The sequence below is a fragment of the Phascolarctos cinereus genome, unplaced genomic scaffold, assembly GCF_003287225.1.
Source record: "Phascolarctos cinereus isolate Bilbo 61053 unplaced genomic scaffold, phaCin_HiC Scaffold_726;HRSCAF=1367, whole genome shotgun sequence".
Taxonomy (NCBI): Eukaryota; Metazoa; Chordata; class Mammalia; order Diprotodontia; family Phascolarctidae; genus Phascolarctos; species Phascolarctos cinereus.
The window spans coordinates 121630662-121646533 of record NW_027556098.1 but is presented as its reverse complement, the minus strand read 5'-3'; the positions used below and the strand labels follow the sequence as shown (position 1 = coordinate 121646533).

The 15872-nt window shown below is 36.5% G+C and overlaps 1 protein-coding gene across 2 annotated transcripts in view; it reads left to right on the top strand.

Annotated features, from left to right (window-relative positions):
* RYK (receptor like tyrosine kinase) overlaps nucleotides 1-15872 on the top strand; it is a 113142-nt gene that overhangs the window by 65025 nt on the left and 32245 nt on the right. For both annotated transcript variants that reach the window (XM_020986079.2, XM_078146761.1), the window contains exons 9-10: nucleotides 766-852; nucleotides 9006-9075. In XM_020986079.2, coding sequence (XP_020841738.1) covers nucleotides 766-852; nucleotides 9006-9075 — 157 coding nt within the window. The remainder of the gene's footprint in view (nucleotides 1-765; nucleotides 853-9005; nucleotides 9076-15872) is intronic.

Sequence of the window (15872 nt, the reverse complement as noted above, 5' to 3'; positions counted from 1 at the left end):
AAAGTGATCTTAAGCATAAGTCTAATTTACTTCTTCCCCTATTAAGTAAAGGCCTTTGGCTACCTGTAAGTTCCATAATCAAATATAAAACCCTCTGGATTTTAAAGCTTTTTGTAACCCCCAAAAGGTTATGAGGTCCTTTTCTACCTTTCCAGTCTTTTTGCACCCTACTTCCCTCTGCAATCCCATGACACTGGTCTCTCTGCATGCAACACTTCTGAACTGTGTATTTTCACTGACTTTCCCCTCATGCTTGGAACTCTGTCCCTCCTCATCTCCACCTTCTTCTTTCTTTGGCTTCCTTAAAGTCTTAACTAAAGTCCTGCCTTCTGCAAAAAGCCTTTCCCAGTAGTCCTTCTTTATCTTAGTGCCTTCCTTCTTAGATTATCTCCATTTTATCCTCTATGTATCTTGTTGGTACACAGTTGTTTGCATGTTGTCTTCCTCATTACACTGTGAGATCAGGGATATTTTTTCTTTTATTATCTTCAGTGCTTATTAGCACATAGTAGGTACTTAGTAAATTTTGATTAACTGATCATTTCATAGTTTGTCTACTGTCAGCATAACCCCTTTATTAGGATACTCAGCACAAATCATCAAATTCTAACTGGAAAATCTGTTTAACTTCCTGTAGCCCTATTTTGTTGACCACATTTACTACTTTTCTGTATGTTTTAAAGTTACCACTGAATATGAAGGTTTTTAAATTGACATTTTTTTTCACTTGCCGTATTACGTCATCTCAAATATTCTTCCTTTTAGGAACCTTTGGGCGTATTTTCCATGGAATTTTAATAGACGATAAAGATCCCAACAAAGAAAAACAAGCATTCGTGAAAACTGTTAAAGGTAGGATTTTTCACAGGGTACTAACAATATTCCTTACTTAGGAAAAATGTAAGCATCATTGGATGACTTAGATAGGTGGTTCACTCACATAGTTAACTTGTATAAAGATCTTTGGCATTCTTAACCATTGATCGTGAGGAGATTCAGTTCTTTCAGATATTAGATCATTCTTTTTAGAAATAAAAAGTGAAAAAATGGACTGATATACCGAAATGTTTAAAATCCATTATGGATCATTTTGCCAGTGACAAACTAAATTTTGCACAAATTAAGTCCATTGTTACATGATCCAGTTTTGTGACAGTCAGTGACTATCTTTGAAGCTGAAATTCTATCCTTAGGTATTAGATCCCAGAGTAACTATTTTATCCCATTCCAAATAAATACAAGCTAGGTTATGAATAAGACAAGTTAACTTTGATGACATTTTTCTTTAGTTAAGATCTTTTTTGCACCATCTTTTGATATATGATTCCAGGTTTTTTTTTCTTTTTTACTTACTAGTTGATAGATTTTGTTCATCTGAAAAAAAAATCAGGATTTTAGTGCAACTTTATTTACATGTGTCTTCTTCACCAAAACTTGCAAATTTACGATGACCCTTTAAATTTCAGAATTTTGTTTTCATTTGTTATTTTTTAAACCTTATTTATGGAATAGTTAAATAATTTTTAATTAATGTTTCTCTTGGCCAGTTTTGGAATGAAATTGAAATATATGCTGTTTTTCACTGTACTCTATATTTGTTGTTTGACTTCTTCAGGTATCACAAGGACATTCTTGTTTTGGAAAAAATAATTAGCACTTTTTACTGTGCATATAATATAAGGCCAGTTTTGTGGATTAATCACATTTAATTGTGAAATAAATTTTGCTAAATATAATTTAGCAAATAAATATAAATATAATCCCTAAATATAATTTAAAGAAATAACTGAACATTTTGGGGATTTGTCTTTAGGAGAAAATGTGATATGATGAAGAGACTACTGGACATTTAGTTAGTCACGGTCTTGAATCCCACTTTTTACTTAATACCTGGTCTTAGGCAAATCACTAAAGCTGATGCCCATCAGTTGGGGAATGGCTGAACAGGTTGTGGTATATGAATGTAATGGAATACTATTGTACTATAAGAAATGATGAACAGGCTGACTTCAGAAAAACCTGGAAAGACTTGTATGGTCTGATGCTAAGTAAAGTGAGCAGAACCGGAAGAACGTTGTGCAAGGACTAATATTGATAGACTTAACCCTTCTCGGCAATACAATGATCTAAGACATCTCCAAAGGCCTCATGACAGAAAATGCTATCCACATCCAAAGAAAGAACTGTGGGATTTGAATGCAGATCGAAGCATACTATTTGCTGTTTTTTTTTCTTCTGTAGTGATTTGTTTCCTCTTTCTGGTGGTTCCTTCTGTTAGTTCTAATTCTTACAACATCACTGATGTGAAAATATGTTTAATAAGAATGTATATGTATAACCTATATCAGATTGTTCGCCGTCTTGGGGAGGGAGGGGGAGAAAAATTTAAAACTCAAAAGTTTATGGAAGTGATTGTTGATAATTCAAAGTAAATTAATTTAAAAAAAGAATCTATATGAAAACAAAAATAATCACTAAAGCTGTCTGAGTCTTAGCTTCTTCATCTATGAAATGGGGCTTTTGTCTTGTTGCTCCCTTTTTCATGGCTCTTCATTGGTTCTCTAGTGCCTAGAGGCTCAAGACCAAACTTTTTCCTAGTGCTTTAGGTCCTGTATAATGTGGTTTCATCTGATCTATTTTAGTTAATTTCCCAAAGTTCCCAATCATGAATCATGTGCTTTTCAGGTCATTCTCTTTGGCGTTATTCTTCAAGATTAACAAAACTAAATGTTCCAGTTTGCTGCCTTTCTTCCTGTTACTTTCATTTTTGGAATGCTATTTTCCTTTTTTTCCCCAACTATACATGTTCTATTTATTTCTCAGAGTCCATCATAAGTCCCTCCTTTATTTGAAATCTCCTGTGATAACTCCATCCCACAATGAGCTCTTTGTTTTGTGAACTGTTTCATGTATATTTACTGTTTTGTGTAATTAGCGGTTTATTGTGTAGTGTTGTGGTAATATCTGCATCATTTTTTTAACCTAGATTATAAATTTCTCTGGTGTAGTGACAGTTGCTTATACTATTTTGGGGCTTACACCTTACTTCTCACACATGCAGCAGAGAAGCAGCGTAGCATAGTAGGGAAAGAGCTGGTTTCGGAGTCAGGAACACTGGGGTTCAAGTGTGACCTCTCACCCACATGGCTGGGGAGTCGTTGAGCAAGGCCCTTAATCTCTCACTGCTCTGATCAATTCTCTAAGATTGTAATTTACAAAGAAGTTGCCGACCTACATTGGTAAGGGGATTTTCTTCACCTGAGAATTCCGTGTAACAGTGAAATGATCAGTTCGTTCCCTATTCTAGTTATATGTACTTAGACACACACATACATATGCCTTTATATATATACATATATATACATATACAGGATAGTAATAGGGATCATACCTATGATTTCACTTGTATAAGGAATTTCCTGGTTAGGAAACTTCCGTTACCAATGCAGGTATAAAGTGTGTATATGAGAGAGAGAGAGAGAGAGAGAGAGAGAGAGAGAGAGAGAGAGAGAGAGAGAGAGAGAGAGAGAGAGAGAGAGAGAGAGAGAGAGAGAGAGAGAGAGAGAGAATGTGTGTGTGTGTGTGTGTGTGTGTGTGTGTATACACCTATGATTTCATTAATGTAGAGATCACTTTCTACTAGTACAAATAAACAACTGCTGTAAAACTTAGTCTTAGACTTACCTTGGGGGCTCACAGTGGTTTAGTGACTTGCCCAGGGTTATGTATTTAGGGTCACATCTTTCTCTAGTCTTCAGCCACTCACTATATGCATGCTTCTTCCCTACTCTCTTCAGACATGCCCACGTTTCCCACATCCTTTAAAAAAAAAACAATTCTCCAAAAAAACCCACTTCATTAGATCCACCCATCTCCTTCCCTCAAGCTATTGTCCTGTGTCTTTTCTCATCCAAACTCCTAGAAGAAGCCATTTGCACTGGATGCCTTTACTTCCTCTATGTTGATTCTTCAGCCCTTTGCTTCCTGGATTTGGAACTCATCACACAGCTGAAATAGCTTCATCCAAGGTTACCAGTGATATCTCTCACATTTAGCAAATCTGGTTGTTTTTTCTCCATCCCCTTCCTACCCGACCCCTTTGTTGCATTTGACACAGTAGACCTTCCTCTTCTCTCCAGGTTTTCATGGTACTCTCCCTGACTCTTGTACTACCTGGTGGACCACTACTTAGGCTTCTCTAACATGCTTCTTAGCTATGGGTGTTCCCCAAGGCACTGAGTTGCGTCCTCTTCTGTTATCTCCACTCTCTGTCTGGGTGTCTTCATCTGCTCCTGGGACCTAATTCTCATTTCTGTGCAGGTGGCTATCAAATCTGTATATCTAGCCCCAGTCTCTCTGCTTAGCTCCAGTTCCACATCACCCATTCATTACCTATTGGACATTTCAAACTTGTTGTCCTGGAGACATCTCAGATTTAGTGGTTATCAGTCATCAAGCACCTATTAAGCACTTACTGTGTGCTAGGCACTGGCCCTGGAGAGACAAAGAAAGGAAGAAATGTGGACTCTTCCCCTAAGGAGTTAACGTTCTGGGTGGTGGAAAACACATACAAATAACTGTATACATGAAAGATGTATACAGTATAAATGGAAAGCACTTCTACAGAGAAGGTACCAGCAGTAGGGGAGTTGGGGAGGATGAACAGGGAAAGCCTCCTACAGAAGATGGGATTTGAGATGTCTTGAAGGAAGATGGGCAGCCAGGAGTCAGAGGGAGAGAGGGAGCGTATTCTAGGCTTGTTGTTCAGACAGTTGGGAGATGGAGTATTGTGTGTGAAGAATGCCAAGGAGCCAGCATAGCTGTATGATAATAATGGATGTGGAGGGGAGGAAAGACTGGAAAGGTACAAAGGAGCCAATTTGGGAAGGGTTTTTTTTTCAGTGCCAAACAGGGAATTTTATATCAGATCCTAGAGGTAATTGAGAGCCACTAGAGTTTATGAAGTAGTGAGTGGTGGTGGTGGTGGTGGTGGTGATAATGTGGTCAAACTTGAGCTTCAGGAGAATCATTTTGGCAGCTGAATAGAGGCTGAGTTGCAGTGGGAAGAGACGTAAGGCAGGGAGCCTAATTAGAAGGCCATTAGAGTAGTGCAGGTGTGAGGTGATGAGGACTGGACCCAAGGTGGCACCTGGGTCCTGGAGAAAATACAGCTCCAGCACCACCTTCTCTACAAAGCCTTTCCTCATCTCCTTCTACCCTCCTCTTTTCCCGCTGGAGGTTATCAATCCCCTTCTTATACAAGCTAGTGAATGAGTGATAGCCCTTCTAGCTCTGCTTTCTGTGAACTTTCGAACTAAGGAAGTGGCTGGCCCCCCTCACCCCCCCATGAAATGATAGCTCTTAGACTTGAACTGTTCTTCTCTTTGGAGAAGGAAGACACTAATTTCAGTGCTCTTTAGAGATATCCTAAAACAGCTTATACACTATAGTTATCACCTCTCATCCCCAGTCAGCCTTTCACTTAAAAGTAACACCAACTATAATCATTACAGGAACTGCTTAGCATTTATGCCCAATTATTGTGCCTGGTCAATTACAGCTAGTAGGTAGAAAGGGAGCATTCCAACCTAGATCCTTCACCTCTACACCCACAGCTCATTCATGTATAATTCTATTTATGTTGTTTTTTGGCAAAAATAAAACACTGCAGTATAGCAGAAAGTATGTTATAATACAAGTTAGGAGACCTAAATTCTAATCTCAACCCTGCTACTGACTAGCAGTGTATGCTTCTGTAAGTAACTTTAAAATTTAATTATTTCTGAGATTCCTTTCACCTCTATCATTTTGTAAGACTTTGAGACAATGATTTTATTTTAGACAACTTTTAAAGAAAGTTTCTCGTTTCATTTGGTACTTGTAGATATTCTCTAAAAAACTTCTGCTGCCACTTGGCTTGTTCTGAATGGGTTTTGATTTTAGTTTATTTCTCTACAGAAGTAGCTAGGGGGAGGGGAGAAAAAGGAAATAATATTGATAAGAAAATACAATGTGGATACTAGGACTGTTTCTTAAGATAAGATTTGTATTTCCGTGAGTATTTGAAAAGTAGTCACTCATTCCTTTTTTGTGACTTACTCCTATAAATTACAATGTTCCTCCTTAACTGGAAGGAAACAAGCGAAAGCACAGTGAGTCCTTAGCTAAAATATTGTTGTCGTTTTTGTAGCAGACAAAGAAGAAGGGCATTGACTAAACTGCAGTGTACTCTCCTTAAAGTTATTGAAGATATGATGTCACTCAGTTAAGTGCTACTGAGATTTTATCTTTTCTAAGTAGCCCTTTTTGAATCAGTCTTTGTAGAGCTGACAAGAGTCCTTGCCTTGAAATCACATGTGTTGTCCATATATGGTCTTTATTGGTACCTTATACTTCAGAAAAAATACTTCAGAAGGAACTATCTTATTTTGGCTTTTTGGATTAGCAGGGTTGGAATTTGGCTTTTTATAATTTTATTCATAAATTCATAATTTTACTCATGTCAGTGCAATTAGAATGTAAATTTGGTGAGATTAGGACCAAATTTCTCAGATATTGTGCTGCATGTAGCATGTATGCTATAAAGTTTGGGGTATTATTGCAGATGAAAGGAAAAAAAATCATAAATTTTTATTTAACATAAATATAAATTTTACTCATCCAGCATACATAGAATGGTAAGTATAGTATTCACAAAATAAATAAAATTTACCTTTTACACATATGCAGTAACCTCAAAATCCTTGAACTAGCAAAGATCTCAATGAAAATAGCTGCTCTTGGCAAAGGGCGCTGCACCTGTGGGAGTCTCTTGATTCTCTTCCAGTGTTGCCAACTTAGCATTCAATGCACTATTCCTCCTTATAGCAAAGAGTACTTTGTTTTCCTAGTGTTTGCTCTTCCATGAGCAAAGAAAGGTTGAGAACCATTGGATTAGGACTCTCCTAGTCTTTGTTACTCCATTTTGTATATATGTATTGTCTTGGGTGTTAGAAGATCTTTATTCTTTTTTTTTTTTAATTTTTTTTTTAGGCAATTGGGGTTAAGTGACTTGCCCAGGGTCTCACACAGCTAGTAAGTGAGTGTTTTGTCTGAGGCCAGATTTGAACTCAGGTCCTCCTGACTTCAGGGCCAGTGCTCTATGCACTGCACCACCTAGCTGCCCCAGAAGATCTTTATTCTAGTCCCACCCCAGCTATTGGGTACTTGAGTATGCCTGGACAAGTCAGTTAGCTTCCCTGGGCCTTACTTTTCTGATTTCTGAGGTTTCTTCCAGCTTTGTCCAACATTTTATAAGTCTATGAGGTAATTACTTTAATTCTCTTCCCACCCCCCTTTACTCCAAGAATATGCCATAAGCAAAATATATACTTAATAAATTAGAAGTAAAGTTTTTTTTTAGTTTTGCTGATTACAGTATTTAAAGAGGAACATTTTCATTAATAAAAAGGTAAAAATATTTCTCAGAGATTTGAAAAAACTACAACAACCTCTTCACGCTTCTGCCTTTACCCTCTTTTTTTTTCTTTTAAATCCAAGTATAGTTTCTTAACAGAAATTCACTAAATAGAGCTTCAGATATTACTTAATTTTTTGTTGTTGTTTAGAATAACCTACTCCTAAGCTTCAGGTTCGGGATTCTTTTTGCTGACATCTTGTGCCTTGTCTTTTACCTGTTTCTGCTACACTCTGGAGTGCCAAGAAAATCATCGTATTATAGCTAAACTCTCTCATTCAGTGTCCAACAACTATTCTCACTCACCACATTTACTAAAATCTAACAACCCTAAATGAGGATATGGCTATCAGAGAAATTGAGTCATCAGTTGAAAAGAGGCAGGCATAATGGTATAAAATGGATTTAAGTCCCATCTGTCTCTCTTCAATGACCCCATCTGTAAAGTGAAAGTTGGAATGTATAATTTATGGGGTTTGTTCCAGATCTATAATTCTTTGACCCTATGTTATTAAGCAGAGAACGGAATAGTCAATAAAGTCACAGCAAATTTTGTTATCACGCATTAGCAACTTAAGAAAAAACCACATATGCCAACAGACATTTGAGAGGGGTTTCCATTGTGAAAGTCTCTGTGTCTGATCTTAACTGTCTCTTACTTTGAGTCTTAAGAGAATTGTCTGAGGCACTGATAGGTTAAATGTGTGGAACTGTTTTGGCATAGCTAGTTTGTGTCAACAGAAGCAGGACTTGAACTCATGTCTTAGTAACTCTTGGACCAGCCCTTTATCTTCTGCCTTGCTGTTTCTCATTTTGACTATAGTAGTAGTAGTAGGAGGAGGAGGAGGAGGAAGAGTAGTAGTAGTAGTAGTAGTAGTAGTAGTAGTAGTAGTAGTAGTAGTAATAATAGCAAAACACTGTACAGATATTATTTTATCCTCACAGCAACTCTGAGAGGTAGGTACTATCATTATCCCAGTTTTACAGATGAGGGTATTTTGAACATAATTATTTTTGAGTTATCTTTTTTGTAGATATGATGTTAATGTTTTGTGTAGGTGTGTGTTGAATGTGTGTCAGTGGACCAATAGTTTTTAATTGGATTGTATTTTTTAATTTTATAATGGAAGTTAACAAAAAGACAAAATTTACTTGGCAGAAATTTTCTTTTCAATACAACTGAAATTCCTCTTTTCCATTCAGTAATACCTATGAATGAGTATCTTAGAGGTTCTACTAAAATTAGGTGCATTGTGCTCCCAAATTATTTTGCTTATTTTGCACCTGAAACTGTGAACTCAGAAGCAAAAAATAAAATAAAAGTTAGTGGAATGAATTTATTTAGTGATTATCTCAGTGTTTAGACAAGTCCTGATTATTGTCATGGGGTTTTAAATAAAACTTGATTTAATAATTTCCTTTAAAGTTTATTGAAATTTTATTTTTGAATTGAATCATTTCTGTGTTTTCTAATTTTCAAAGAAAATTACAGTAATGGATTTGAATTATGTATCTAGTACTATTGTTCAAAATTATTTTCTTTTTCTAGACCAAGCTTCTGAAATTCAAGTGACAATGATGCTCACTGAAAGCTGTAAGCTCCGAGGTCTTCACCACAGGTGAGAAGAAATTCCTTTTCGTGTGATTTTTTAGTAGATACTGAATTTTTAAGGGATGTCATAGAACCTTGAAAACATCAGGACAAAAAAAAAATAGTTTTAAAAATGTGCCTAGAGGGGGCAGCTAGATGGCACAGTGGATAGAGCACCGGCCCTGGATTCAGGAGGACCTGAGTTCAAATCCGGCCTCAGACACATAACACATACTAGCTGTGTGACCCTGGGCAAGTCACTTAACCCCATTGCCTAGCGCCCCCCCAAAAAAAAAATGTGGCTAGAGAGGCATTATGACATAATACAAAGAAATGTTTAATTCAGAATCCAAAGCCTGGGTTTGAATCATGTTGTGATTGGATAATCTTAGCTTCTCTTATCCATCTGTAAAATGGGAATAATACAATTTATCTTATAGAATTATTGAGAGAAATATGTTTTGTTAACCTTAAACTGAGATATTGTTATTTTAAAATTATCTTTTTATAGGTTAATATAAAAGACCTATAGATCTTCTTTGTCAGGGAATGTTGCATTATAAGAAGTCAGGGATATATGAAATATATAGTAGCAAGTGTAGTGTAATGGAAACAGTACTGAATTTAGAATAAGGAGACCTGTTTTTGACTCCCACCCTGCTATCAGTACACTTCTCCTCGCTGTGCTCACTTGCCTCCCCTGTAAAAAGAAAGGGTTGGACTAGATCCATGAGGCCCCTTTCAACTGTATAGCTATGGTTCTGTGGTATATTCGGGTATGTTGAACATGTCTTTGTCAAATTGGTGGAAAATTTGCAAACCAAAAAAAAAGTATAATGAAAATGTGACTGCCCTCCTGGGAATGCTAAACAATGTTTGTGAATTTCTGCTAAAGAGGATAGGAAGTAATGGGCCCACCAAAGCTAATTAATATCCTAGTTTCAAAAAACAAACAAAAAAACAAAAAACAAACCCAAACCAATAACAAAAATTAGAGAATGAATGTGTTATTGATTAGCTTTGTAGAGGTGGTGTTCAGCATCGAAAAGAAAATATTCTAATCCAGGCTTAGCTACTGACTTGCTGACTTGCTAAGAGAGCCTATTATGAGCCTGCATGAGCTAAGAAAGCCTGAACTACAAATCCTGTGATTTTGCTTATAACTTACTGTGATTTTTTTGCACTGGATAACATGTTGGTTTTACAGTCACTTAACTTCTCTCAGCCTCATTTTCTTCATGGAACTGTAAAATGAGGACAATAATAGCACATACTTCACAGCTGAAGACTTTTAGCTCAACTCCTCTTTACTATACCCACTCCCTCATTAATTGTTCACTAATCAGGATTGATTTTCATCTATCAGGGGCATTCCCCTTTTATAAAATTATATTAAGGCATTCAGTATCTCCATTAGGGATCTTGGCCATCAATTTATTGATTATCAACTAGCCTGATTAATGAATTGATTATTAAGTACCCAGAAACTCTGCCTCTCATCTGTATTATCACATGTAAGCTAATAAATGAGTACTGATAGTCTATAAAGCTGCCTTGTTCTTTTCAATAAAGAAAATATCTTTTCTCTTTTCCTTATAGAACCCCCCCATTTCTCCCTGATATATATCTAATAATTGGTTTCATTCCATATGTCTAATGTTTTGATTATACTATTAAATCACTTTATGACCCTTGTTAATGTAATTAGACATGCTATTGATGGGTATGTCAAAAACTATAGCAAATATGTACTAGGATATATGTAAATGAAAAGGTAAAGAGACCAAAAGGCTTTAATAAAATAACCAGCTCATATTTCTGCAGTATGCATGCACATTTTTATAGATTATAAGACTGTCTTCTTCCTAGTTTAGTTGATTGATAGATTGGTTGGTTGAGGTATACTTTCAGTATATGTTAACCCATAGTAGTGGAAAAGTCCACTGTTGCTTTCAATAAGAAACAGTATGTAACATCAGCTAAAACAATTACAGATGGGAAAAAATTGAGGCTAAAATTGAGCATATGTTATTTAATCTATATTTCTCTGTTTTCCCAGTGCTAATAATACTCTGTACTCCAATTCAATTTAGTAAGTATTTCTTAAGTATCTTCTATAAAGTAGCCATTATGCTCTGCACCAGAAATATGAGACAAAAGGAATTTGGAAGGGTTCCCATAGTGGATGGCACAGGAGCTAGAGATTCTAAGAGGTAGTGGTGAATAAAGATTGTATTACAGACACAGGGGTGTCTGTGCAAGACATTGTAAGCTTGCTGATGTGACTGAAATGGAAAATGCAAGTAGTTAAAGTCTGGAAAGATTATACATGGTTTTGTGGGAATTGAGAGGGTTAGAACAGCAAGTGGTAGTGGGAATTGAGTGAACAACACTGACTCCATCTTGTGACTCAGTTCTAGAGCTAGCTCAGTTCCCTTTCTATTCAATTATGGGTCTAGTCCAATTTCTGTCTTGTGAGGAAACTTTATTCAGTTATAGAAATTGTGAGAAAACTTTATTGAATTGTTTTGAACCTAGCTCTGGATGTCTGGGAAGATGGACCACCTCTACTTGCTGCTTAGAGACCATTAAATAAAGACCGAAGTTATGCTGACCAGAAACCCTGTCAGATCCAAAGGTTGATACAAAGATTTCTCTTACAGTTACACAACCCATATGTCTGGGTTGCTGGCCTTGTACTGGTCAATCAGTTATTATTTCCGTGTTCCTTTGATTGACTACAGATCTTGTGGATGGGGGATAGAAGGGGGAGTGGGACACCTCTTTATGATTTCAAGGAATTGCACATGTTTGCTTTCCCCTTCGCAACTTGGAAAGTCCCTAATCTTTCCTCCAGTTAGAAATCAGATTACCTAATTTTATGTACTGGTTAATTGTTTTCTTTTAATTAATTGGTCTTATTTGATTAATTGTTTTTAATGAATACAAATTTGTCTCTCCCAGTGTTTGGGGTCCAACTCTAAGCTGAGAAAGTCCGGTCCCAATTTCTTATATAGTCAGCATGCGTTGCTTAATAAATTAAGATGCTTGAACCTTTATTTCCTCAGTCATTCCATCTTTCATCCGCTACAGCTTTTAGTGCTTGGTGGAGGATTTTGTATATCTTAACTGCCATAGGGAGCCACTGAAGCTTTTTGACCAGGGGATTACCAAGGTCAGACCTCTGCCTTAGGAAGATTATCTTATTAAATCTGCATATTGGAGAAGAGAGAAATAGGAATCAGGGAGATCCTTCAAGAGGATATTGAAGTAGTTCAGAAGAGAAGTGATGAGAATCTGAACTAGGATGGTGGCCATGTGAATGAGAAGGAGAGGGACATGAGAGATGTGGAGCTATAATTGATAAGACATGGAAACTGATAGGATATAGGGATGAGGAGGTTATGAAACTGTGTGGCTAGAAGATTGGTGGCTCCCTCAACAGAAGTAGGAAAGGTTGCAGGATATGTGGACTTAGGGGCAAAGATAATTGGAGAGAATTCTTATCTAGCTAGCTGCTATCTGGCTGTCATGTGTGTATGTATGTATGTGTATATCTAGAGAGTGCATACAGAACTTTCAGTAGACTTCTGATTTACTTTCAATTAAAACTAATTAGTATACTTTTTTTATACAGATTAAAAAAATGAAGCCATTATTGAGTGATTACGTAAAGAGCTTTCTCAAAGATTTCTCTCAAAGCTTGGTAATAGCTTTGAGAGAAGCCTAAACTACTTCAGTCCCATTCCAATGCACCTCCTGCTACAAGTCATTGCCCCTCTCAAAGCAGTCATTTCACTTTTATTGTTTCTTGGTAATGCTACTGTTTTTCTAAACTTGACAGTTTCATTCTTCCTTAATGAATGAACTTAAAGACAGAGATACTAAGTGCAAAAAAGCATTCCTTGCATTAAAAGTGCTGCATATAATGTATTTGCATCTTTTGGTTACTTATGTAAAAGACAAAAATGATCTAAAAGATCCCAGTGCATAAAATTTTGAGAGCTATTTTTATTCTTCTAGGTTAACATCTGCTTTAATACTTTTTAATTTCATGCCCCCATTTCCAAGGGATAATAGTCTTAAATTCCTGTTTGCTTCTTCTGTACTTAAATAGAGTTTACTCCTGACCAGTAACATACTTTGTTTTAAATGATTTGAATATATTTACAGATCAAACTGTTTACAGTCAGATACAATATCAATTCATAAAAACTTAGTACTTATCACTGTACCAAAAACTAATCATCTCCAAGCTGAATGTATTGAAAAACTTTCAAAATATGGAAGTCACTAAAAACGTGCTATGACATGCTGTGACATGTTATAACGTGCTAACAACATGTTATAACATGCAGCAACACGCCAACAGCATGGCGTAACATGCTACAAAGTGGTATAACATGGTATGATAAGTACAGTGCAGTGTAGCATAATACGCTAACAACATGACACGGCACATTATAACGTGCTAACAACAGGCTGTGACATGCTAACAACATGCTGTGACATGCTAACACCATGATGTAGCATGCTACAATGTGACATAACATGGTAGTATGGTATAGTATATGATACAGTACAGTGTAGCATAGTATAACATGCTAACATCATGACACACTATAACATGTTAACACCATTCTATGATGTGCCAACAACATGATACAACTGTGCTAACAACATGTTATAGCATGCTAATAACATGCCAAATACCTTAAAGGCAAGTTTTTTAAATTACAAGAAAACATCCTATCAGCAGCATGTCATTGATGTGGTTTTTGCCGAAGCAATTTTGTATAGGTGGCCGAATTTCTTATCACCACTCCCAGCTTTTTATAGTTTCTTATTTCTATTCTTTAGCAGCAAAAATTACCTTGTTTGACTGGATTGTGGATTTTGTGAAGATAGGGGATATATAATACAACAGGAAAGATGGTTTGGAGCCTACTTATGAGAGGTTTAAATGCCAGAGTTCATATTTGGTCCTGAAGGGAATAGGGAACCTCAAGAGTTTTGGTGGGAGAGTGATATGATCCTACCTTCACTATAGGAAATGAAGGATGTATTAAAATGAAGAGAGTCTTGAGGTAGGGAGACCAATTAGGAGATTGTTGTAATAGTCCGAGCAAGAGATGGTGAGAGCTTGAAACTAGAGTAGTGAGAGTGGAGGGAAGAAGAAGGATGTGAGAGATGTTACAGGCATAAAAATGACAAGATATGGTAGGCTCAGTGGAATGAAATGAAAGGAGACAAAAATGTTACTGAAGTTTCATAATTGGATGTTTGAGGGAATGGTGATGTCTTTAAAAGAAATGGGGAGGTTTGGCAGAGGAATGAATTTTGAGAGAAAAAGGTATTCATTTGGTCATGTTGAATTTGAAGAATGTTGAGGACATCCTGTTCAAAATGTCCAAATGATAATTGATGTGAGGCTAGAGCCAAAATAAAGGAGGCTAGAGCTAGATCTGTTGATCTGGGGGTCATCTGTATAGAAATGATAATCAAGTCCTTGGAAACTGATAAAAGAGGCTCATTAAGGAAAAGGTATAGAGAGAAGAGGACCTAAGGCCATAGAATATACTTACAGTTAGTGGGCAAGGGATGGATGAGGCTTAAGACCATGAAACTGTAGAAGGAGCAGACTGATTAGGGAGACAACTGTTAGAGAGAATAGTGTCACAAAAAGCTAATCAGGAAAGAATATCCAGGAAGAGAGGATGGTCAACAGTGTCAAGAAGGATAAGGCTTGAGAATAGTCCATCTAATTTGGTAATTAAGAAATCATGGTAACTTTGGAGTGAGAAAAAGGAAAGTTTCGTGGAGAACATAACATTTAGACTAGTCTTTTGGAGGATACAGTAAGATTTCAATGGGTGAAGTAAGGGGGAAAGCATTCTAGTAGAGGGAAGAACACAAGAGACACAGAGATAGGGATATGCTAATTGTGGTTGGGAAGCAGGGAACATAGTCCATCTTGGCTATGGTATAGAAGAAAAATTTTTTGATAAGACTGGAAGGATAGGTTGGGTCTATTTGAATGCTACATAGTTTGGACTTTATTTGATGTTCAAGGGGTAAGCCATTGAAGGATTTTGAGCAAGTTAGTGAGAAGATGTGCTTTATGAAGATTATTACTCTGTTACCTGCCCTGAGCCCTGGTAATGTATGTTTTACTTAGTATGAGCAGACAAAGATTGGTTTGGAGGCAGAGAAAGAGTTAATTAGAATTAGGGGTGCTTAATACTTGTTGATCAAATAATGCCTTGACTATCTATTGAACCCATCAGGTAGCAGCAAAGATCAGTGCCATTCTGTTCCGTGTGCTACAAAATTGTTTGGTATGAGAACCAAAACTTTAATGGGGATGCATGTCTGAAGGAAGTCAGTTTTGTACAACAACTAGTGATTTGGAATTAAAATTATGGTATTTGCATGAAAAAAGAAAAATGGTAAAACATCTATTTAAAGACATCTACTATCAGCCAGGCCTTCCTATTTCAATTTCCAGATAACAGGCAAATTAGATTTAGAAAACTGTTTCTAAAATAGCCCCTTTTGGTCCACATTCAAAATTTAATTCTTACAGTAGCATTAAAAGGCAGTGTGTCTTCGAGAGTAGAGGGCCAACTTTGGAATCCAGGAAATCTGGGTTCAAGTTCTGACTGAGATGTACTGCTTGTGAGACTAGGAGCAGGCAAACTACTTAACCTTTCAGTTGTCCACTCAATTCTCTTAAGATTATAAGTTAAGGACAAATTGCTTAACTGTACCATGGAGGGAGTTTCCATATTTTATAGATGAGGAAACAGGTTTGGAGAAAAATAG